At 56.2% G+C, this 24,474-nt stretch overlaps 1 protein-coding gene across 5 annotated transcripts in view; it reads left to right on the top strand.

Moving 5' to 3' along the window:
* Positions 1 to 24,474, top strand: part of NFASC (neurofascin) — a 179,309-nt gene that overhangs the window by 138,334 nt on the left and 16,501 nt on the right. For 3 of the 5 annotated variants that reach the window (XM_087856752.1, XM_087856747.1, XM_087856742.1), the window contains 8 exons: positions 454 to 555; positions 858 to 1,055; positions 1,859 to 1,929; positions 3,196 to 3,418; positions 8,497 to 8,619; positions 9,640 to 9,813; positions 21,300 to 21,416; positions 22,653 to 22,805. In XM_087856752.1, coding sequence (XP_087712878.1) covers positions 454 to 555; positions 858 to 1,055; positions 1,859 to 1,929; positions 3,196 to 3,418; positions 8,497 to 8,619; positions 9,640 to 9,813; positions 21,300 to 21,416; positions 22,653 to 22,805 — 1,161 coding nt within the window. Of the gene's footprint in view, positions 1 to 453; positions 556 to 857; positions 1,056 to 1,858; positions 1,930 to 3,195; positions 3,419 to 5,330; positions 5,447 to 7,107; positions 7,313 to 8,496; positions 8,620 to 9,639; positions 9,814 to 12,240; positions 12,256 to 17,558; positions 17,787 to 21,299; positions 21,417 to 22,652; positions 22,806 to 24,474 lie in introns of all 5 variants that reach the window. The other 2 variants (XM_087856758.1, XM_087856755.1) reach the window with 2 other exon arrangements.

The following is a 24,474-nucleotide window of genomic DNA, read 5'->3' as shown; positions in this document are numbered from 1 at the left end:
TCCTGGGCTCCTGTCCCCTCAGAGCCTTGGCACACAGAGTAGAAGGTAATTATCCCGAGAAAATGAGACCAAATCCCACACTTGCTCACCAGTTTCCCTACAGGCGGCAAGCATGGGTCTCATGAAAAGGGCACATTTTCCAAATGCTCACCCCTAAGAATAGCCACAGAGATGGGATGGGTTGCTCCCTGTTCTCTCGGTGCCCTACATCCTTTCATGCTGTTTTGGGGTGGTAGAACTTGAAGTCCCCTCTTCATTCTTCCTCAGCCCCCTGAGGGAATGGGCTGGTCCCTTTGCCGACCCTTCCAGGCAGGCTAGGGCTGGTGCCTGCGGGTGCTGACCCCGGCCTGTCAGGGACCTGTTGTAGGACAGGGTCCAAGGCTGGGGCCGGCTCAGGGACGGGCTGGCTCTAACTGGGGAGCCCCGCGTGGTGTCTTCTCCCTTTGCTGCCAGGACGGCCAGACCGACCCCGGGACCTGGAGCTCACGGACCTGGCCGAGAGGAGCGTGAGGCTGACCTGGATCCCAGGGGATGATAACAACAGCCCCATCACAGGTCAGCCAGGGGCCCTGCGCTCCAATCCAGAAAAGAGGGATGGATGGCAGCCTGGTTTCCAGTAGCAGCCGGAGGCCTTGCCCCGGTTTCTGGTCCCGCTTCCACCTCACCTGACGTGTGCCCCAGGCTCTTCACAGAGCACACGCAGGCCTTGTTCCCTTCTCAGTGTCTGGGGAGGAACTCTCCCTGTGCCTTGGTCTACCCAAGGGAGAGTGTAAGGACTAGTGGCAACCACGCAGGAGTACGTCCGAGAACTCAGCCACCTCGGCTCCCAAACAGTGCTGTCTTCCTTGCCCACTCAGACTACGTCGTCCAGTTTGAAGAGGACCAGTTCCAGCCCGGGGTCTGGCATGACCATTCCAAGTTCCCGGGCAGTGTCAACTCCGCCGTCCTCCAGCTGTCCCCGTATGTCAACTACCAGTTCCGCGTCATCGCCATCAACGAGGTGGGCAGCAGCCACCCCAGCCTCCCCTCTGAGCGCTACCGGACCAGCGGGGCGCGTGAGTACCCGAGAGCTGACGGCCAAGGTGCTGAACCCTGGTGCCCCGAGGCCACGCTGAGCTCCCCCCGTTCCTGGTCACGTGAACATGGCAGGTCACTTATCCTGTCCAAGGCTGGACTTCCTCAGCTGTGAGACGGGGAATGATAGCATCACCGCCTCCATCACAGGGCAGTTTGAAAATGCGGTTTGGGTACCTACTGTGATGCCTGGCATATCGTAAGCACCCAGTAAATGCTAACTCTGGTTATTATTACTAATATCCTTAATAATTCTTGATCGTCTGCTTTAAAGGGAAGTGCTACGACAGAGACTTGCAGTAGAAATGTATAATCTGGTGTTATGTCAGATTTCTTTTCCTCTCACGCTTGGGTAATGTTTAGATTTCTGAAAATACACCAGCTCATTGAGAGTGGAGCTGCTCCCCCAAAACGTTGAATGCCAGGGATAAACCAGTCTGGTATTCAACTTCTTTAGTGGATAATCCATGACGGGGATAATCCACATTGAGTTGGCTGTCGGGCCCATCCAAAGTATGGCAAGCCTTATGACAAATGCTGTCTAGTGAGGGATTAAAATTCAAAAGAAATTAGCCCTGCTTGGTGGGGGTGGGGGAGGTTCAGTCTTAGCTAGGAAGGCACATCTTCCTCATGAGAAAACCGCACAGTGAGTTCGGTTGCCTGAGGGACAGTGTGCAGAGAGACGCTGAGGAAAGACGGCCACAGAAGGCTGGGAGGGGGAGAGGTGGCTCTCTGTGCCCGTAACACACATCGGACCTGAACGTTGCATCCCCTTGGGTTCCAGCCCCCGAGTCCAATCCCGCCGACGTGAAGGGAGAAGGCACCAGAAAGAACAACATGGAGATCACATGGACGGTAAGGGTCCTTTCCCAGCCCACCTCTCAATGGACCCGCTCACTTGGCCTTGAGCACCTGAGAGCCCTTTTGTTCTTTACACCCCTGAGACCCCAAGGCCGCTCCCTGCACTGGACATCCAGGGGCCAAACAGGAACATTGTCTAAGAGCAAGATTTCAGACAGAAGACAGGAGCAGAGGTGACCAAGGAACATAGCTAGTCTGGCAAAATCAGAGAGAGGATGAGCAAACGAAAATGGACTTCTCTAGGAGAAGGAGGGGTCTAGAAAAGATTTAGCCTGAACGTCGGTGCCCAGTGTTGGTGTGTTCTGGAGTACTCCCACCAGAGATGGTTGGGGGTGGAGGGGAGACCAGTGCCCGAGCTGCTTTGACTGCAGGCTTTCTTTTAGTCCAGGAATGAATGAGAGGGCACAGAAGCTTCTCTCCGGGCCAGGATTGAAAAAATCCCATCTTCATCTTGGCTCACTATGTTTTCCAAACCAAAATTGAGACATGCGGGGTTTTTTTCCAAACCACTTCCAAATCTGAGAGATGCACATTCAGCCATGGAAATATTAACATTTCTGTGCTGTCGCCACGAGTAACAAGCAGGGAGATACAGGCGTGTGGGATCACGGCTGTCCCCATCTTTCTGAGGGCTGCTCTCACAGCAGCCTGGGCAGCTGGGCCGAGTCCAGATTCAAGACCTTGGGGCTCATCTTCAGGACCTTGCAAGGACCGGCTCTTGGTCTCCAGCCCTACAGGGGACTGCTTCCTGGACCAGGCCCTTAGGGAACGAGGAACAGAGTTGCACCCACCCTTAGCTGCTGGGCAGGCAGGACAGTCACACATAGATTCCGTAGAACCCAAGCCAGTTCCGGACTTTTGAGTTCATTGGCAGCGGGCATGCTGTGGCTAAACCAAAACTCATCCCTCTCCGTTAGAGAATGTTCTACGATTCTCTTGTTTTGTTCTGCTTACCACTCGGTCACAGGAGAGTCCTGTTGAAAATTAAGCTTTGGTTCCCTGTGTACTTGCAAATGTGGGTGGCTCTGGGAGTGAGAGTGACTAGGTCTTGGGTGAAGCCTTTGTCACGGAAAATCTACATGTTGCTGAATTCATAAGACTCTGGGCTTTGGGGGACTTGGTGTGAGGGTGGCACGCTCTCCCAGTGCCACAAGGGGGCCAGTGAGGGGCAGATCGGGGCAGGGTGCCTGGCACAGAAGGAGAGTGCAGGCTGTGGGTGGGTCTGCGCTCCACCCCTGCCCTTGATCTCTCCCTGCTCAGCCCATGAACGCCACCTCCGCCTTTGGCCCCAACCTGCGATACATCGTCAAGTGGCGGAGGAGAGAAACCCGAGAGACGTGGAACAACGTCACAGTATGGGGCTCCCGCTACGTGGTGGGGCAGACCCCCGTCTACGTGCCCTATGAGATCCGAGTCCAGGCCGAAAATGACTTCGGGAAGGGCCCTGAGCCCAACACTGTCATCGGTTACTCCGGGGAAGATTGTGAGTACCCTCCCCCGTCCCCAAGCAAGGATCCTCACAGCAGGGCTGCACGAAGCCAGCCTCACAAACCAGGAACCTCGGGGTGGGTCATGGGACTTCCAAGAACATCCTGGGAGGACAGTCGGTTCCCAGGAAAGAGAAATCCCCTGTGGTGACCTCGGGCAAACAGGCCCCCGATAATGTCAAGAGCGGCAATGTCATCACCCGAGTGCTAGTTAGAATTGCTGAACATCATCACCTGGTCTAATACTCCCATTTTATGGATGTGAAAACTGAGGCCCTGCAAGGGAAAACCCTTGTCAATACTACACAATAGCAAATGTCAGGCTTGAAAACAGAAGCCAGGCCTTCTAATCTACCTCAGTGCCAAGCCTTGCTAGTGCCAAGCCTCCAGGACTCTCCCTCCCAAAGAGCCATAATTAGACTCCCCCACAGGAAGCAGGGCCACAGGCCAGACTCCTCCCTGGCTCCCCAGGGGAAACCTCGAGAACTAGAGAAGGTCTCCAGAGCCCCAGACTGAAATGATCCAGACCAGCTACCGCTGGCATCCCAGGGTTGCCCTTAACCGTTGGAATTGAGCACACAAAGAGAGGTTCTTTGGAGGCTAGCCTTGCTAAATCAACAAGATTCTGGGCATGTATGTGGAAGTATATGCCTGGCTTTTAAGATGTCAGTGTCCTCCCTATCCCCAGCACGTCAATTCAGTAGACTGCTGAGCAAAGCGGGAGGGTCGGTGGAGCCCGTCCTGGTCAGGGTGATTCAAGAAAAGATCACATAGGCGGATGGGGTGGCCAGAAGGAAGGGAGGAGGAGAGTCTTGGGGAGTTGCAAAGGCCAATGCTGGGGTCAAGAGTAGGGCCCATGCACCACTTTCCTGGAGGTGATTATGGGTTGGACCCACTCGAGAATAAGCGGATAGTATCAGCAGACTCTCTGTCCATCCTGCTCCTTGCCTCGTCGTGGCAGACACTTCCAGGCAGGAGACGGACGGGAACTACCGGCTGGTGAGTATGGAATGAGCAGTGTCTAGTCGTGGACTTCATGGACCCGCCCACAGTTTCCATGGCACCTGCCGACCCCCCTCGGCCTGTGCTCTGCTGGACGAGAGGGATAGGCCAGAATTGCTTCTGCAGCGGAGCGCAGAAAATGGAGGCGAGAATCAGTCCCAGGGGAGGGAGCTCTCTCTCTTCGGGGAGTGGAGGATCAGAATCCCCTCCCGAAGGAAGTTAGGGCATCTTCAGTCTGTGGCTGAAGTTTTCTTCAGGGTCCTGGTAGGAAACGAGTGTCACTCAATGGGGACTATCTCTAATGGGAGGACAGAGTTCGAGGGAAAAGAGCAAGGTATCAGGAACCACCCAGAGGGCTAGCAACAGCAGGACCCCAGTATAACATTCCGAGCCTTGAAGGGGCAGCGGCCGGGGGAGTCCCCACAACCAAGGGGTAGGACCTTGGGTAGAAAAGTGCGATGCTGTCCACCTGCAGCCCCGCAGACAGGAAGCCAGGGGACTAGGTACCTCCCTCTACCCCTGCCCTGGGGTCTCCTGTTGACCTTAGCTATTGAGCAAACCCACCGGTGGCCTGTGAACAGGAGGCCAGCTGACACAGTCCGGAGAGGGCAGCCGGCTGGGGCACAGAGCAGGTGGTGAAGAGTAGTGCACGGGATGGTGGGGCAGACGGAGGCTACCCAGCTGGGAGGATAGCGGATAACTGCCTTCTAAACATGTAGGCAGATCCTTCCCACCCAGACGGCCGCCCTCTTGTCCTGGCCTTCCCCCGTGCCCTCATGGAGTACCCAGGGTCCAGAGTGGGGTGAGAGACCAGCTGGCAGAGAACCAGTCCAAGTCCGAGGGGACCCTCGAGTCCAGGGGCCAGCCCTGCTTGCTTAACCAGCTCTCTGTCCCAACGCATTGCAGATCCCAGGGCTGCACCCACTGACGTTAAAATCCGAGTCCTGAACAGCACAGCCATCAGCCTTCAGTGGAACCGCGTCTACCCCGACACGGTGCAGGGCCAGCTCAGAGAGTACCGAGTGAGGAAACCAGCGCTCAGCCCCGCCTAACCACCCAGCTTGCTAACCAGGGCAAGGGGGTAGCAGATGCGGGCCATGGGCTACTTGGGAGGAATCCTAGGGATTGTTGTTGGATCCAGAGTTGATTCAAGAAGATGATGTCTAGTGTTAGCCGTTCAAAAATACACCCTGAAAAAAAATTACGTGTATATCCCCAGGCGTGTCCTGCAAGAGACACGCTGAGAGGTTCTGCTCCGCAGAAAATCACGCGGAGGGCTGTGGGTTTGGGTTGACACTGCGTATCGCTCAAAGACACGTGCAAGCAGACACACGTGCATCTTAGGGACAGTGTTGAGGCACCCCTGAGCTACACCCCTCCCCTCGCCTAATGGCCCCCGCTGGGCTGCTTGCCTCACCCAGTCCGGTTTCAGGAAGCCCTCACTAACAGGCAGAGCCACCAAAAGGCGTAAACACCTTCCCCGTTGTCGCAGCCAACTCCGGAGTACCCAGGGCACGGACCGCCAAGGCCCTTGGCTTCTCCTGGTCTCCCTGCCTGTGGGCAGCTTCTGTGCATGTGTCTGCCCTCTTGGAAAGGGCAAGCTGAGGCAGGCAAAAGGAAGAGAAATCCAGGTTATGCCAGGCTCTCCCTTTATTTAAAACTTGTCCGGGAAGTGACAGAGGCTGGAAGCGTGGGCCACTGCAGGTTCTGTGACGTGGGGGTCACTGGGAGTTGGCTGTGGACAACCGGGGCAGAATGGAGGGGACCAGTCTCTTTGGGGACGTGAATTCGGGAGGTAGGGGAAGGAAGGCAAGAGGATGTATCCACTTGAATGAGCTCTTCCCCAGCACTTGACTTGCACCCTTAACCTACTTGCCTGGAGATGTTTCTGGCTAAAGCTCCCTCTGGGTCCCCTTCTTAAGTGTGGACCTCCGCCTGCCTTTGCCGTTGGAGGCCCAAGTGACGCTGGTGTGGCAGCCTGACCTGGGCCTTCTTACCTACTGCTAACCATACCTTGTGTCCCAAACTCTCTTGACTCTACCCATAACACTACCACCTTCGGAAGGCCATCCCATCCAAGTTCTTGCCACCAGGCAGCCTGGTGTCCACTGACCTGGACGTGTGCCTAGCCCATTCTAAAGGTCTTCAAACAATTTTAAAAGAAATGGTTTGACTTCAAAGGATTAAATCAACTCTCCTATTCAGACTTCCGGGGGTAACGTGTTCCTTTTCAACTCCTGCCTACTGCCGGTCTAAACTCATACTAATCCAGCTCAACATGACGTGGCCTTTGAGCCCAGAAGAGAGCTTTCCATGCCTGGACCTTGGCCCGTATCTGTGGTTCCGGCATGGACTCCATGAGCAACTTGTTCCCCAGCTTGGAAATAAGTGTCCACTCCATCAGTAACTTTGGCCAACTTGCCTGTTTCCCAGAGAGGTCCTGTGGCTCAGAAAATGATTGAACCCCAGACCCCCATTTCCTGTGTGACGTCAGTTCGTACTCACTAGGGGCTAGTGAATGGGGCCTCACAGGCCGCTCCCCCAGCCCCAGGCGGGGCTGCTGAGGGCATTCGGGACTCGGAGCCTGTGGCAGGCGAAGGGAAGACCGGTCGCTACCACCGGCACTAACAACTAACCCAGCCCCGCCTGACCGTCCCCTCACCGGCCCGCCTCTGTCCCGAAGGCCTACTACTGGAGGGAGAGCAGCTTGCTGAAGAACCTGTGGGTGTCTCAGAAGAGGCAGCAAGCCAGCTTCCCTGGTGACCGCCCCCGTGGCGTGGTGTCCCGCCTCTTCCCCTACAGTAACTACAAGCTGGAGATGGTCGTGGTCAATGGGAGAGGCGATGGGCCTCGCAGTGAAACCAAGGAGTTCACCACCCCGGAAGGAGGTAGGTCTGACCTGCAGCTCTTCGGGGTGGGGCAGGACAAGGGCAGCACCCCCAGGTGGGCAGGAGCAGCCCCGGCGGCCTGGGCCGGAGAGCACAAGGTGACTTCTGCGTGACCCCAAGGCGCCGATGTCCTGCGAGCCAAGCAGCTCCTGCCATTCGCACAGTGCTCCATCACCGGGGTGGCCTGCCCCGACGGGACGTTGTGTCTCAAGAGAAGACCTGTACCGCCTGCTGACAGAATTCCAGACGGGCTAGCAGACTGACCCCCTGCCGAGGGCACTGCGGGGGCCCGGGCCACCCCCACCACGGGAGGCCGAAGCACGGTCACCCTGATGACCAGAAGCACCCGGCTTGTTCCCCAGTACGCAGGACCTTCACTCAAGAGTTCTCTCAGCACTGTGATCCAGAAGCCCATGTGCACGGTGGCCCTGCAGGGGGCGCCCTGCCTGCTGCTGCTTCCAGGTCTGCCTGGTCCTGGGAGGCAGACACCTGTGTGAAGTTCACCATGTCCTCGTTTATGAGCTCGGCTTTTGCTTTGCCCTCTTCTCTTTCTCCTCCCTCCCTTCTTAACTGCTTTTTTCCGCCAGTTTTCTTCTCTGCCTCCTTCTTTGTTCTTCCCTCTTATTTTCTTGATTGGTAGCTTTCCTGCCCCCTCGTTTTGCTTTTCATCTCCAGCCTCTCCCCATCGCTCCCACTCCTGGGGCCCTGCCCATGAGGCCCATCCTCGGCTTCTTTCTCCTCACCCCCGAGCCCCGCATTCTCAGCTTGGAGGCCTGGGCCTGTGCTGAGACCCAGGGTGAGAATCTTTGTCTGAGGACTGGGAACCGCAGCCTCTGTGCACAGCTCTGGTTGGCCCCCCGCTGGCTCGAAGGCATCTTTGCAGGCGCAGAGCCTAACATCTGCCGGATCCAGGATAGCTGCCAAAGGAAAACCTGACTGCCTTCCTCCCCATTTAAACAGAGTCTGAGCCATGCTTGTCCTAAACAGTGGGGGGAGCAGCATCCTGGATGGGGCGAAGGGCTCTGGCCCCGCTGTGGTCCTCCTGGGCTCTGGCTTAGCAGTTCTCCAGCATGGGGGCTGCCCCAAGGTCAATGCCTTCATACTTGTGCTTTGTTTTTTGTGTGTTTCCTCCTCCTGCCTCTGCCCTCCCCTTCTTTTCCCCTGCCCTCTCCTCCTTCCCCAAGTACCCAGTGCCCCCAGGCGTTTCCGAGTCCGGCAGCCCAACCTGGAGACAATCAACCTGGAATGGGATCACCCGGAACACCCCAACGGGATCCTGATTGGATACACTCTCAAATACGTGGCCTGTACGTTCTGCCCTTCCTTCTCTTAATCCGGGATTCAGAGACCCCATTCTTCCCATTTCACTAAGGAATCGAGGGAGAAAGCCTATGGGTGCAGAGGGATGGGGGTACCAGGGAGAAAGTTCCCCAGAGGATTAGGGGAGGCAGGGAGACCCAGCCCCTTGCCCGCCTGACACAGCTCCTGCAGGGAGTTTCTAGTTGATCGGTGAGACAAAGGGAAATTCTGGTCTAGTGAGGAATTCAACCCTGGGCCCCTCGGGGATCTTAGAGTCTCCAACACCCACAAGTGAGTCTAGCAAAGACAGCTTTGCACCTCATCCCACGGGGTAGACTGCATGCAATCCACACAACACTCGGGGAACACTACACGAGGTGTCATGTATGGTGTGACAACTCTATCTAGAGTGACTGGGTCAGGAGCTTAGTGTCACCATGCGAGGACAGGAGTGTCGTTACATTTGAAAAGCCTCTAAAGTAGGCGATGTTGTACCTCGTTGGGAAGCTCAAAGGGCCAGGTGTTGTGTTGTTGACCGTTGTAATAGCCAACTGTGTGCCTGTATGCTGTTCTGAATCATCTCTGGACCTGACCGTCCCCTCTTTGAGGTACACTGAATAGGCCTTTTACAAAGGAGGCATTAATGATCAAAAGCTCTAGTGGTTTTGCCCTACTTCTGTTTGAAAGGAAGAAAGGACCTTAAAAGTTTTGTCCTTGTTGAAAAGGCCTGGGGATTATAAACTAAGTCTTTCAGAATCAGCCACATAACTTTGCAGTGAGCTGGAGATAATGAGATCAGTGAGAAAACCTTAACCCTGGTGTGTCATTGAAGAGCCGGAAAGTTATTGCCCAGGTCTCTGCCCTTGAACCCCAGTCTCCCATCCCCCGGGTCACTAAGGTCCTGGGGCACACTTCAGTTGTTCTGTTTGCAGCAGGGTCCGGAAGGCTTTCTCCTTCCAGCTGCAGATTACATGACCCACCATGGTCAATGTTGCTGAAGTTCGATTTCACTTACTATCTCTCCCCAGTTAATGGAACCAAATTAGGAAAGCAGATGGTGGAAAACTTCTCTCCCAATCAGACCAAGTTCACGATGCAAAGAGCAGACCCCGTGTCGCGCTACCGCTTTACCCTCAGTGCCAGGACGCAGGTGGGCTCTGGGGAAGCAGTCACAGAGGAGTCGCCAGCACCCCCGAACGAAGGTAGGTGCATTGCAGTGGCCTTGGGGGTGAAAGGTCCCAGCTAATTCGGATGCCAGAGAAACACCCTGACCTGGCCTTCTGGCCGGCCGGCCTTCTGGGATGGAGAGAACACAAGGCTGCGGGTGCTCCAGCCTCCCCCATAGGATACGAGAGAACCCATCTCTTGTGCTGAGAGGTAGGTGCTGGCGATGTATCTGGAAAACTCAGATCTTCTTAGACGATCGCAGTCAGACCTGACCCCCATGTTGCCTTGACTTGCTCAGCTATTTAACATCCATCATCTGTCCTCCTGGGGGGTGGGGGATAGCATAGAGAGCCTGAGTCCATAGTAGAGATGACATGAGGGAAAGCATATCGGAAGTAAACGTGCTAACGAACTTCAGAGGACTGAGGCGGTGTTCGCCCATCGAGGGGGCAGCAACGGTACTAAGCGTGCCTGGGGAGGGCTCTGGGATACCCCTTCTCCCGAGGGCTCAAGGAGCCAAGGAATGGGGGAAGCAGCCTTGAGTGAGGCTACTTGCCAGGATCATGAGCAGAGCGGGAGGTGTCGTCCCTGCTTGCAGCCTGAGCTGGGTGGGGTGTCAGGCCGTGGGGAGGGGGGCGTTGGGAAACAGCCACTGGCCAAGCCAGCTTCCCCAAGAGCAGATGCGCTCAGCTCTTGGCTCCTGGAATCTTCCCAGCCCCGGAGCATCCCCACCAGAATGTGCCTGCCTGGGAAGTCCACTAGAGGGGACTCCAGGCCCACTCGTACCCCTGCTGGCACCAAGAACGTCCAGGATGCCAGGCTGTAGAAGCCTGGATATTGGCAGGCCCCCTACCAAAAGGGGGGAACCCTGCCTCTCCAGAGGTTCCGTGGTGTATTCAATAGCCGTTTCCTGAACCCCTGCAGGTGCTGGACACTGTGCCAAAAACAAGAGATACAGTCTAGAACGGGAGATGTCACAAGACTGTCTCCTTGCTGTTCAGTGTGAGGAATACTAGGTGTAGCTGAGGCAGGTGCAGAGGCTGGGCAGAGGCTGGGCAGAGGAGGCGTCCGTGCTGCAAGAGAAGAGGCAGTGTGAACAGGGATTCTAGGAGCAGACAGCAGGTTACTCTCTGCAATGCTGGCCCCAGAAGGCTGAGGTCCAACTGCCTGATGTGGCCCAGAATGGACCTCCTGAGCACCTCCTCCTCCTCCCAGGAGAGCCCCTTCACTGGGGCTGCCAGGCCTGCTGCTGGGGCTCCCCGCTTCAGAGCCACCCCGCATCCCTCCCCCGCCCCGCCTCCGGGCCAGCAGGCCAGTGCTGAGGCAGGTGGGAGCTGGGACAGGCAGAAACTGGAGAAAGGCTGAGGGTCCTTCTCTGGTCTTGCAAACCAGGTGTGGGCCACATGATAAGCTCGCCTCCTAGTGTGTAGTGTGCTCGTCGACCCCTCTGGGCCCTCGGGCAGCTGTTAGGGCTGGGGGCCTTTGGGTAAGTGGCTGATAATACGCCTCTTACCGCAAGTCTGGCCAGACAGGGGACAGTGCACTTTCCTGATTCCCTAAGTCTATAAGGAGAGACATCAAGAGAGCCTCTTGTCCCTCCCCATCCCCAGCTCAATGCAGAACATCAGATCAACAAATACCCCATTGTCCAGCCCTAGTGACCACCACGGTACATTCCGGGGCCCCAGGGGACAAGAGGACAAAGGGAGACTTTCTTCTCCATTTAGGGGTTTGCAGTAAATTCAGGAATTCCTTTTAGGGCTCCCAATCCACAGTTGGGTTTCTTATTTCATAAAGTACAGCTGGTGGGAAAGAACTGGGGCAGCAGACCCTCAGGGCAGGGGCCCCCGGGCTGCCATCTGCGGCAGCTCCTGGGCCTCCCAAGGCTGAGATGGTGTGGGAGAGGGTTCATGACATATGCTCGCCCCTCCTCCATCCACCCCAGCACTACTCACCATCTTCCCCCCAAGATACAAGAACCATCCTTTTGATGGGGCTTGATGTCCTCCTATGCCACCTACACCTTATGCCCTCAATTCTTGGCATCATGGAAGGCCACCCAGCCCGCTTCATAAAGATCATCCCGGCCAAGGAAGGACACACCCTTGGGGAAAGTCCTGGAAACAAAGCACTCTAGGCAGACCGTCCCTATAGCCACCCCTTAGATGATTGTCCTTGAGCGGAGGTAGAATCAGAGTATATTAGAAAGGTCTCCAAAACCCAGGAGGAAAGTTTTCTGTAGGAACATACTAGACCCCGCATGGATGGAGTTGAACATGAACCCCCGACACCAGCTGGCATCCTCAGGGCAGTAGCCAGCACCTGGCCACACGGTCTGGGTCAGGTTTGAGCCAGACGCTTCTCTGCTTGCTTGTCCTGTGGTTTCACCTGTGCTCTGTTTTGTCTTCCCTCTCTCATCCTCTCTCCCTCTCTCTGGCCATCTTGGGCGCTGTGCTCTGAAGCTACTCCAACCGCAGGTACCGTACCAGCCGCGGAGGTAATGGGCGTGGCATGGGACAGTGCAGGTGGCGCCCAGCCCAGCCAGGGTGGAGAAGGAGGGAGAAGCTCGGGATGAAAGCATGCTCCAGACTCACTCTTTCAGGGGCTGGGAAGCCAGACTGTCCAGAAGGATGTGTGTGGAGGATGGGACCAGAGGAGGTCAAACCCTCCCCCTCTTCCCTTCACTTACTCTTGGCCCCCCTCGGATGGCTTAGGAGGGGCCCCCCCACCCATGGGCTCCAGACCTAGTCTCTGCACCTGCGGCTTTCTTGGAAGCTGAGAGATTCCTTCCCCTGACTGACCTGGGCCCTTGCCTAGTGTTGGCATCTCAGAGCGCAGAGAGAGGGTCTGCAGCCCTTGGGGGGCCGGCTGGGCCCCTTGGAGGAATGCCGTACTGTTCTGTCTCTTGGTCAGGCGGCCATCCCCCGAAAGGGTGACCTATGGGTGAGCACACTGCATGCTGACCACGCATGCTGCATGGGGGCCCGGCGCCAGCTCCGCCCCCTACCATAGGTTCTGCTCAGTGACCATGAGGGAGCTTGTCCTTGGATAGGGCCAGGTGCTCCAGGACCTGGAGTCTTAGTGGGCACCATGGGCTGATTGTTCGCTCGCCCCTTAGAAACCCAGATTCTCCGTCTTCAGCATGAAGAACAGCCTCCACTCTCGGGGTCCGGGACGTAAATTCACAGCAGAAGTGAGGAGTGGGCGGGCAGGTCCCGGCTTAGGAAATGGCCTGCTGCCCACAGAAGGCCTATCCTCAAGCTGGAGCTGCTAGGCAGGGGACCCCAGGGTTCCTTCCCCAGTCCTGCTCTGAAGCGGAGGACAAGGCTCCCCCTGGCAGAGCAAAGGCCAGGGGGCAGGGGATCACTAGAGCCTCCTGAAGCTCTAGGCAGCGGGGAGCACTGAGAAGCAGGTGAAGAACCGGAGGGTTGGCTTATGAAGATGATTGCCTGACCTGGTTCCTCCCACCCCCATTTTAGGTTGATTCTTTTTCTGTTGCACCCCCGCTTCCTTCAGTTTGTGTTTGTTTTGCCAAATCTGTGGGCGATGCGCAGCCATCATCCTTCCCTCTCCCCCGCCCTTGGCTCCCCATGCCCCCTCCACGTCATCACCCAGGCTGGTGGGTCCCAGTACCTCCCCACAGGGCCCGAACCACCTCCACCGGGATATGAGGTGGAGAGATGACCTGGGCCTGGGGACCGTGGAGAAAGCCATCCTTGTACTCCAGGGTCTGCCCTGACTTTCTGACACAACTTGGCACAAGGGTCTCTTCTGCAACTATTCTAGCAGGTGCTCAGGGTAGCCTAAGCAGGCTTAGTGAACATAGAAGGGGAGACATAGGACACCGAGAGAATCCGCTGGAAGCTCCTTGGTCAAGCAGCTCCCAGCCTGCCTCCCCCCTTTCTGGCACCCTGGGACCCAAGGCAGGTGGGTTGGGTAGCAGGGAGTCCGCCTTGCTCAGCGAGCATCCGAGCCAGCCTGGGCTGCCCCTCTCACGAGTGGCACCTGCGAGGAACAGGTGATCATTCCAAACCCCCCACCTTCTGCTCCCCGTTTAGAAAGGACCCAGGCCCATCGTGGTATGGGCAGTGAGGGCAGGGTCTCTGACCCTCCATCAAATATGCTTCCTGGGCTCTAGCTTCCCTGTGACATGACGGTAGAGGCACAGAGCTCGTCTTTGTAAATGACATGTGCTCATGGCATCGGCTGTTCTCGGTTGTGAATGCTCAGGAACCTTCCGCAGTCTGCAGGTGCCCAGCAATGGAGCCCAGGTTCAATGTTTCAGACACGGGTGTGTTGTCCAGCCCACTGCTCCCTTCCCTCTCATCTTCCCCGAACCCAGGTGTGTTTTCCCCACGCTGATCTATTCGTATCTTACCCGCTGAAAACAATCCCTCTCGTGCTTCCGTGTCTGTAGCCTCTCAGGATTGCTGCCCATCTGGCCTGGCCATCTGTGGTTTGGCCAGGGTAGTCCGTGCGCCATGTGGCCATTTTTGGACTGAACCTGCCACCTTGGAATGTCTAGAAACTGCTGTCCTCCTCTGTGACTCAGATCTGCAAATGTTTGCTGGGCAGCTCCATGGCAGGTTCTGGGGTCAGCAAGATGAGTGAGACAAGTCCTCTCTCCTCAATTTTCTCCACCTCGTCTGTGGTGTTTCCCGAACCTCTAGTGGCAAACCATCAGCCACGGCCGGGGTGCCTTCCGCTGAGCATGACAGAACCCATTAGGCTGACATGGCCTTTGGGTAGGGGTGCTGTGCTTCCAGCTCTAGGCCCACCCTGGACCCCCCACCGCCCACCGCCCACCCCCCACCTTCCTCTCTGTTGCCAGGCTGCTGCTCTCCACCGATCACTGACCAGGGTCGTTCTCCAGCCCCTAATTCCTGCTTTAACTGGACCGGACATCCGAGCTCAGCAACGGGCCTGTCCAGCCTGCGAACCACTCTGTCTATAAGCCCTTATCCCCTTCTGTCCTCTACCCAAACCCCACCCCAGGGGATGAAGTCCTCTGGGTCTCCTTTGACCTGAGCACCGGACAATTTCCCCATGAAAACCTGCCTTCCCCTCTCGCCTGTGAGCCTCCAACAGCTCACTTCCCTGACCCAGAGCCTTTCCATCCGGCCTCTGCCCTCCCTGTCTCCCTGGCCCTGTCCAGCCATGGGACAATAGACAGAGCTAATGAGTGGGTCAGAGAGAACAGTGATTTGCCAGCTGTGACCTCAGCCAGCTGAGGCTGCCGCCTCCATGGAGACTCCAATGGGAGGACGCTTGGGAAGCCACTCCTTGTCTCTTGTTCCCTCTTACTGATACCCTGAGACTGTTGCCGCTGAGCTGAAGGAAAAGCAGCTGGGTGGCCGTCATCAGAAATGCTTCCGTCTTGTCACGCTTGGCAGAAGGGACCGTTGACAGGGGAGGGACAAGACCGTGAAGCATCCTCAGAGTCATTTCCCATTCTTGTCTCTGGCCAGCAGGGCCCAGGAAAAAAGTTGCCCTAACCTAGCCTCTCTTAGCATCTTTGTTTCTAGGGCTGCTCCCTGGAACGCCCAGGGAAGTGTGTGCGAGCCTAGCTGTGGGCCTGTAGGAGTGTAGTGTGTGTCTCTGCTTTATGAGAACCAAGGGGCATGTGAGAGCGTGTATAGCTTTGGGGGAAATGCCACTGATTCTGGGGGCCCAGAAATGTAACACCATCGCCCAGGTGTGCAGTACACAGAACAGGATGATTTTAACTCAAAAAGAGTTTTTTCCCCCAAAGCTTTTTGATGACGCCTTTTAAAAAGTCATAGAAAAGGAGGGTCCTGTGAACATTGTACTTGCCAGAAATGGTTAGAAAATATACCATTGATAAGGAACCAAGTCAGAGCAGGTCCTGCCCAGGCGGTCAAGATAGCCTCTCCAGGTTCCCTCCTGCAGCACAGAACAGCAGGGAAAAGCCCATGTGTGTCCGCGGCCACTGGAGCTACAAGGGGCCGGGCCTGGGAGAGAGCTGACCTTTGCCTTGTGGGGCCTCTCCGGCTTTCCCATGTGTTTGTCTGGTTTGGTGAGTGGGCTAGGTGGATTCCTTCATTCACTGAGCTGGAAAGGCCTGGGGCCACCTGGAAAGGCCTGGGGCCACCTTGGACTAATACGTCCTCGAACAGTGACTTTGACAGGGAGAGTTGTCCCCAACCCACGCCCCACACCTTCCTGATGTCCGTGTTGACTGGAGTATAGGAAATAGAGTGCAGTCTGCTTTGACCCTGTCCAGGAATGTTTGGAATGCGTGGGACATAGCTGGCTACCCAATGTGACTTCTGTGGTCGGAACCCTCAGGGTCCAGTACCGCCTCTGATCTTGCAAATAGGGAAGTGGCGGGGATCCCAGAACACTCTCCGCTTCTCTATGGGGACTTGTAATATTGGAGAGCCAGGGTGATGAAAGGGCCTTTGTTGGTCAGGCTCTTGTTGAAAAGGCCTCGGGTCTCTTCATTCTCCTTCTCTCTTCATTCTCTGGCTCCCTCCCTGCCCTGGCCTCCTTCTGGGTGGTGGGATTCTTATCTTCCTAAACTTCTGGAGCTTTGAGACAGTGGCTATTCCTCGGGGGTTTACAAGTATCTTCTTATGTCTTAACGTCCCTGCCTTTGGCCCCATAAAGTGGACCGTATTCAGATGACAGGAGATGGCAAGGGGGAGAGGGGCTCTGCCTCTCTCTGATTTGCCCCCATCGTTCTCATACTCTCGGCTTTTGGTAATATTGTAACTAGAGACTAGTAGGGCTGCCCTCGGTTAGCTTCCATAACCCTCTGTAGAAGGAAATCAGGCCTATGGAGACAATGTCACACAGATAGACTTAGCCCCCGGGGGCTGACTGACGTCCAGGGTAGCTTTGGATGGGAGATGAGAATGTGAGAGAGAGCACAGATTTGAACCGGTCTCCCTGAAGACTTAAGCAACAAAGAGGCCCCCAAATGTATCTCACTTGCCTCCTGGGATTTCTCCTTCTATCGAGCACAGACTACACTGTGACTGTGAGATGCCATCCCGCGTCCTAATGTGAAGGGAAAGGACCTGGGGCTCCTGGAGCCCTAACGTCCTCGGAAGGGAGGAGTTACTACAAGTCAGGGTGGAGCGGGGTCATTGCAGGAGGGTGCATCACCGGGCAGAGAAGGGAGGAGAGGCAGGGCCACGGACAAGAGCTGAGAGCCTGGGGACGGGCAGACAGAGAGACAGGAGACGCAGACCCCGCTGGGAGGCTGACCCCCAGAGTGGGGACTGTTCTCTCTCTGTCGTTGGGTTTGGGGGTGTTAGAACTCGAGCGGCTGTGAGAAAGTGTACTTTTGGAGTGAATGGCTGAATGGGAGTCTTCCCAGTGCTCCTGCAGGTCACAGCCGCCACCTGCCCCCCTCCAAGGCCGGAGCTCCAGGGCCGGACCCAAGTGCTGCTAACTGGCCTGTGTCCGGGTGGTGCTGGCCGGGGACCCCATGCCGTCCCCGGGGCCTGAGCGAGTCGGTGTGGGTCCTTTTCCATCCTCATCCTCACTCTTGGCGGGGTGCATGCTGGGTGCTTCGAGTCACACAGACCATGAGAAGAAAATGAAACGCGCACGGGGCTTCATTCTCTTCCTGGCCCATGGCTGTGTTCTCTCGCCGCGATCCGTCTGACCCGGTCCGTCACGCTGGGGGAGGCTTCTGGAGCCTGAGCCCCATCTCCTCCCCGGGGCTGCCTGCCTTGCACGCGGGGCCGCGAGTCCAGGCTGGGGGACGCCCAGACCAACCGGCCGTGGCTGTTCTACATTTCCCTCCCAGCTCCTCCCACGTCGCCCCCGACCACGGTGGGTGCGACGGGCGCTGTGAGCAGTACTGACGCTCCTGCCCCTGCTGCCACCACCGAAGCCACAACAGTCCCCACCATCCCAAGTGTCGCACCTACCACCGTGGCCACCACCACCGCCGCCACAACTACCACCACTGCCGCCACCACCACCACGGAGAGGCCTCCCACCACCACCTCCGGGACTAAGATGCCCGAATCCGGTACTGCCCACTGTCCCTGCGCCCTGTCCCTCCTCCAGAGGCCCCCCGCGTAGGAGGGCGGGTCTGGGGTGCCGTTGGCCAACACCTCCCGTTGTTTCGACCTGGAGAGCACACGGGGATTCTCAGTCCGGGAGCCTGGGGGCACGGAGCACCCCCTAGCGCCGTCCTTGGGTGGCTCTCCACCGCTCCACACCCCCGTTCTAGCCTCAGATCCTTGTTAACAGAGGCCCACACTCCTCAGGCAGGACCCCTGGGTCCCGGATGGGAGGGCCGCCTCCACCTCTGTGCTGAGCAGCAGCTCGGGGCTGAGCACTCTGGAAGGGAGAGAGTGTGGTCAAGGGCAGGGGCCCGACCCTGGATAGTTGGCCTGAGAGGGCTTCCTGCCCCTGCCATGTCACTTCCAGCCCTGCAACAGAGAGGAGAGGGGCATGGTCGGCCCTGCTGGGTAGCTCTGTTCCCAGAGCCCTGCTCTTCCCTCGCCCTCTCCCAACAAAGCACATTTACAGCCCCCCCCCCCTTTTTAAGTGCTTCCAGGAAAGAACATTGCTAGGGAGCCCCATAATGCCCAGGGGTGCTCTGTTACTCTTCCCACTTACATTCCCCACACCCCCAGATGGAGGGAGAATCGCAGCCTTTCTCAGGGCCCCTGGTAAGAAATGATCCCAGAGCTGGCCTGCTGAGCCCAGAAAATGTGCGGTTCCTCCATCATGCATCCAGGCCAGGAAGCTCTGTTCTTCCAGCATGAGGAGACCCTCTCAGGAATCCAGCCATACTTCTAAGAACCAAGCATCAAACACTCTTTCGTGACCATTCGGGGAGGGCCTCTAGCTTGCAGAGCCCCCAGGCCAGCTGTAGAGTCAGTGTGACGCAGCTGACAGGACAGGCAGGAAGCACCCAGAACCCCGTGCCGGCAGCTGTAGGATGGTAGGTGCCCCTGAGTCCTGGGCAAGTCCCTTTACCTTCCGGGGCCTCACTTCTCAGCACCTGAATGAGGACGGAGGCTTGATGCACCTGTGAGTATTGTCTTTAATTCAATTCCATGGAGTTACATGAGCCCTAAGGGCACAAGGGATACATAACTGACATTGTGTTCTTCAGGCCTTGAAAACACCGATTTGCTTTAAAGGTATCATATCTAGAATTTAAACGATATGGACTCTAGGAGGACGTTGGCCGAGGAGAAGCCTGGCAGGCCGCTAGAGGCTGCCACCAGTAGTTGGGTGATGGGAGTTCTTTGGGGCCACAGGGAAACATCTTTGCCTTATAACAGGGCTCTGTGTCCCCATGAATGCTGTGAGGTCACAGAGGAGATGCACAAAGAATGAAGAAGGGACTGGATCTTGCTCCCCAGCAGAGTTACTTGCCCTCTGGAGAGATCGGCCTTGCTGCCGCATAGGACTAACCCCATGGACTCACATGCGACTTCTAACTGCCCGAGTCACCGCGGAGGACCTGTCCGTGCCCTTGAACTTGTCCTCAGAGCCTGGGGACACCCCTCAAACGTCCTCACTTCCCTTAATGCAGCAGAGTCGCTCTGCCGTCCATGAGTTTTTAAATGATCGTTCATCTTTACCATGTCTTATGCCTTAGGACTAAATGTTTCCTAAGTTTGCTTTTTTCAGGGTAAAATGGGACCTTTTATTTGTCCTTAACTTGTCTCTTTCAGACTTCGAGGGATACCCCCTAATTCTCCCATTCCACGACTCAGCAGAACAACCATACTTCCTCTCGCGCTGTTTTTTGTAGCAATTGATAGCTCTCCTTCCTGGTCTTTCTCTTTGAACATTTTCTTTAGCGGTCGGCATCAGGTCTCTCTACATGGCATTGCCTTCCCCCAGCTCCCACCTCTAAGCCGTTCTGCTTCCCCATCACCTCACCTTTTCTAGCAGCGCCCCAATCTCCACTACCTTTGAGACCATCAGATTTGGGTCGATATTGTATTGGTGGCCAAAGTGTTTAAACCCAAATTCTCTGGCTATTCCCAGGCCCCAGAGCTGAGGAGGAGGAAGTTCAAGTTCCCAAATCATGAGTTCTCCTAGTTCATTCCCACGAGCAAGAACCATGAGAGCTGGGGTTTGGGGTGGCTTAAAGCCACCAGTACCATGGAAACCCGGGCAGATAAGTAAAGAAGCCTGTCTTCTGCCCTCCCCATGGAGAATGCCCCACGGAGCCGTGAGTGGAGTCTCTTTCTTGGCCCCTCACCTAACATGAATCATATTCACCTGGGGCAGCCAGCCGCTGACAAGGTTGTAGCAGAAAAAGCTCTTCTTTGAAGTGAAGACGAGGAGATCTTTTATCACTTCCCCAGCCCTGCAGACGCAGTCACATGTCAAATAGATAATGAATAAATGCATCACCAACGTACTCTATTCATTTATTTTTGACAAGTGAGTTAGTGACAGTGCCCCCTTGCATGCTAATAAAATATACAGGAGCCACACTTGTAAAGTCTTTGAAATACAAGGCTTCACGCTAGAACTCCACTATTAAATCTTTGCTGGGAAATGGGGTAATCAGACTGCTGGGACTCGTGAGAAATGATTACGTTTGAAGATTAGCACCACTCTCCTGTCCACAGGCTATGGTTTCAGACAGCGCGGTGGCTTTGATAAAGTCGCTCCCAGCTCCTAGGCCCTAGATAATTAATGTCTTCCATATTGCACGGAGATCAAGCCTCACAGACAATTTAGTGCTGAGAAGCCAAAAGAACTGGATTCTTCTGGTGTCTGAACCTCTGAGGGTTGGGGGTCAGGAAGGAGTTACTTTCTTTGGGTCCCACCTAGCCCAGGAGAGGGAGAGGAGGGGTTCATACTGTCTCTACTTGGGACTGTGGGGTTGTAGGCCCCAAGTCCCCTTAGACAGTCTGAGGCTATTCCACATAATCCAAGATCTTGTTGACCAAGGACCACAGGAACTCCAGAGGTCCCCACCTGGGTTACCGTTCTCCACTCTCAGAAGCCCTGTAAGGCTTTCCCACTTTTGGTCCTCCCCTCCTACACATCACAACTCTCGAGGGCCTTCGAAAGATCCCTCTCTCCTTCTTGTAGAATGTCTGTGCTTGAAGGGAACGAGGCTGGGACATCTCTGGCCCTCTGTCTGTATGCTGGCCAACAGGGCTTTTTCCGGGTTCCTTCCGCCACCCCATTCCAATCCATGACAAGGGATCTAAAAAGGGAAAGAGCCCAGGTTCGAGCCTCCGGTGACATGGATCGAAACTCACTCCTTTTTCATTCCTGTCCCTACCTGTGCGAACACACAGACCGTCTCCAGCTTTCCCTCACACACAGGTCCTCCTGACTGCACCCACTCATACCTGGATGGCGACCTCCGGCCTGGCCACCGAGGCCGCAGCTTGGAGCTCTGTCGGGCCCCGTGCACTGCCTCATCCGAGTCCTCCCTTTCCGAGCGCGCACGTGTGTGTATGTGTGTGTGTGCATGTGTGTGTGCACGTGTGTGTGTCTCCGGAGCTGCCTCCCTCCTCACCACTAACCCCTCTTCTAACCTGCCCACCAGCCCCTGACAGGCAGTCCATATGGAACGTCACGGTGCTCCCCAACAGTAAATGGGCCAACATCACCTGGAAGCACAATTTCGGGCCCGGAACTGACTTTGTGGTTGAGTACATCGACAGTAAGCATTGCTGAGCGGGGGGGAGCGGCGGCAGCTGCGGCGGGTAGCGGAGATGCCATTAGAGAGATCCTGCCAACTCCCCCAGGCTCCGAGGGGCCTGTTAGCCCGGCTTAATTATGACTTAATGAAATCGATATGCGCTCCGGCGGCAGTGGGGTGGGAAGAGCAGCCGAAGGAGAAGGAAGAGGGCTTCTGAAGCCATTAGTGAAGGTCTAGGGTTGCATGTGCTGGGGAGGACCCAGGTAATGGGGCCCTGCATCCGTTTCCTGCCCAGGATGAGGGTTCTGAATAGCTCCCCCCACCCCCGACCATGAGCCAGACCTCACTTCTGTGTGGATTTCCTTAACTCACAACCCATGTTTCTGGTGTCTCCGCCAGACAGGCTAGGCCAGTTCAGACTTTAGGGTACAACCGTGCTTTGCTCACACAGGAATGCCAGTGGCCTCCCATCCAAGGCACAGACCAGAGCCACTTGTCTCAGAGAGCGGGTGGCTGGAGCTGAGCTGGTCAGTCTTTACTGGATCTTAGGGCCAAGGGTACATATTTATTAGACTGTAGAGTGTGGTCAAGATAGCTGCCTTCTCTGAGGGAAGGGCCCTGCCCCTGACGACTCAGAGCCGCCATGGTGTTATCCTGAGAGACAAAACCAGCTCGCCTAGCCACCTGGGCTAGCTCCCCAAAGATCTCTAAGGACAGAGCAAAGCCAACTCTCAGTTCTCTGGTTGAGGGGTTCACACCCATAGAATCGACACCCCGAGTTTGGTCCTTGCTTTTTCAGCTTCCTACAGCCATCATTCACCTTGCACCCCAGATGCAAGGGCACTCGCTTCTCCTGATGTGTGAATTCTCCCCACAGCGAGACAGGAGAGGTGAAGCCAGGCGTGAGAGCCAAGAAATAGAGTCCGGCCTCACCTCCCTTTACCACGAGGGCTGCTGACTGGCTCTCTGACCCTCACCGGAAAGCTCCCACCCGGGTCATAATGCTTAGTGCTAAGACTGTAGTCAGGAAAGAAAGCTCGAGGAGAAAGAAGAGCGCCCTTGGAGGAAGGGCTGCTGTGTGGAAGAGTCAGCATCGCGTGGAAGGGCTGGGGGAGCTGCCCGGTGACCTCCAGGTCTGTGCAGTGGCCCGGCCCCTCCCCCCATGCTTCTGCCTTTAACCGGTGACCAGGAACCTGAGCACTGCCTCTCCAGCAACTCGTGCCTGGCCCTAGGCTGACTGAGGTTTCTGTTCCCCAGGCAACCATACGAAAAAAACTGTCCCTGTTAAGGCCCAGGCCCAGCCTATACAGCTGACAGACCTCTATCCCGGGATGACATACACGTTGCGCGTTTATTCCCGGGACAACGAGGGCATCAGCAGTACCGTCATCACCTTTATGACCAGTACAGGTGAGAGGGGATCTGGCCTGGCCATCCCCTGCAAGCATGGGGCATTTCATTCCATTCTCAGCTTCCTGCTTGTCTCTTCTCCTTGGAAAGAAGACTCATCCCACCCATTCCCCACCTTGCATGGCGTGTCTCGGCTCTTACTATACGTCAGTCCACAGCTCCCAGGAAGCCAAGAGGAGCCCGAGTGCATGCACAGTGGAGAGGAAGCACCCTTCGGACCCCGAGGCGTGAGTGGGGAGTCCGAAGGAAATAGGATTGTAGGATGAGAACGGAGGAAGCCGCCTGGCTTCCCTGGCTGTGCTTGAAACAAAAGGCCTTGGCGCAGGTGCAAACTTGGGCCCTGTGGAGGGGCTGGGGGCTGGAGGACTGCAGAGCAGTCTGCCCCGTGCGCACAGGACCTTGCTTCCTGCACGTGGCATTAAGAGATAGGGCCATCCAAGGGTCTTGACCCAGAAATCAGCATGTATGTCACTGCCTTGCCACTGTCATCTGTTAAAAAAAAATTCCAAAGTGCGTGACATGAGTTGTTGGGGGCTTTATTTTGGCTTAATTTTTATCCCAAGTTTGCCGTGGCTTCAAAGTGGTTGATCTTCTGTCGTGTTGGGGAAGAGGAAGAAGTTCTCCAGTGGGAGCAGAGTTCTGGCTCAAAAGGGACTTCAGCTGTCCCTAGAGAAGAACCTCAGTGTGCCAAAGGAGTAGGCCAGCAGGGGCTCAGGAAACAGGAGAAGGTCAGGGTGGGCAGGCAGTTTGGAGACTTGAGGGCACCTGCCCATGTTCGTGTGTATCTTCACAGACGGCCAGGCAGGTGGCCATGCTAAACCCTGGGACCAAGGGTGGGGGGCAGGGGGGATAGCCAGAGAGAAAGGGACCAGTCCCTGACCCCAGGATGTCCTAGTCAGATGCAGGTTGGTAGACACAAGCCTAGAGGGAAAAAAGAACACACACACATAATAGTTCATATGGCATTCTGAATGTTGACTGAAATACTCATTACTCTTTCTGCGCCTGGCCAGGCTCAGCCTGGCAGCCTGCATCTTGAGCGTCACTACCCATCTGTATAAATGTCTCACTCCACCCCTTCTGGCCTGGTCCCTCCTGGTCCTGTCCTCCGCTCTGTGCCTCCGCCTGTCCTCCCCGTGTCCAGGCCGTCAAGACTCAGGGAGTCTGAGAGTCCAGCTGCCTGCTTGAGGCCAGTCCAGCCAACTCAGGCAAGATGCCTGAGCAAGTGGCCAGGCCAGCTTGGGGGCCAGGCAAGGGAGCTGGACAGTTGACCGAGCAGAGCAGGGGGCTGGACTCTTGTCTGACCCGGTCAGGGTCCCAACTTCACGCTCATCAGTGCGTGCTTTGCATTTGGCTGCATTATCAACCTGAGTCCAGCTCAGAGGCAGGAAGCACGGATGAATCCCAGGCTAGAGCTCCCTCCCAGGGAATCCTACAAAAGCCAGGGCAGCCCGCTTCCAGAGTGTGACTTCTCCCAGTGCTAAGTCCTGGGGCTGTGAGTGAGGGGTGCGGAGAAAGAGCTAGAGAAAAAAGGCCAGGCCCTGCCCTCAGGGACATCCCAATCTGCTTCCAGATATCAAATATGCAGTACAGGGAAAGGAAAAAAAAAGACAATTGATAATACACTTCTGAACATTGACTCAGTGTCCTTTTCTCTTTTCCTATGGTT

Source organism: Ursus americanus, chromosome 2 (genome assembly GCF_024610735.1).
Source record: "Ursus americanus isolate L20-20 chromosome 2, mUrsAme1.1.p, whole genome shotgun sequence".
In the NCBI taxonomy this organism is placed as follows: Eukaryota; Metazoa; Chordata; class Mammalia; order Carnivora; family Ursidae; genus Ursus; species Ursus americanus.
Note: the sequence above shows the minus strand (reverse complement) of the source record. Positions and strands in the feature narration are given on the sequence as shown.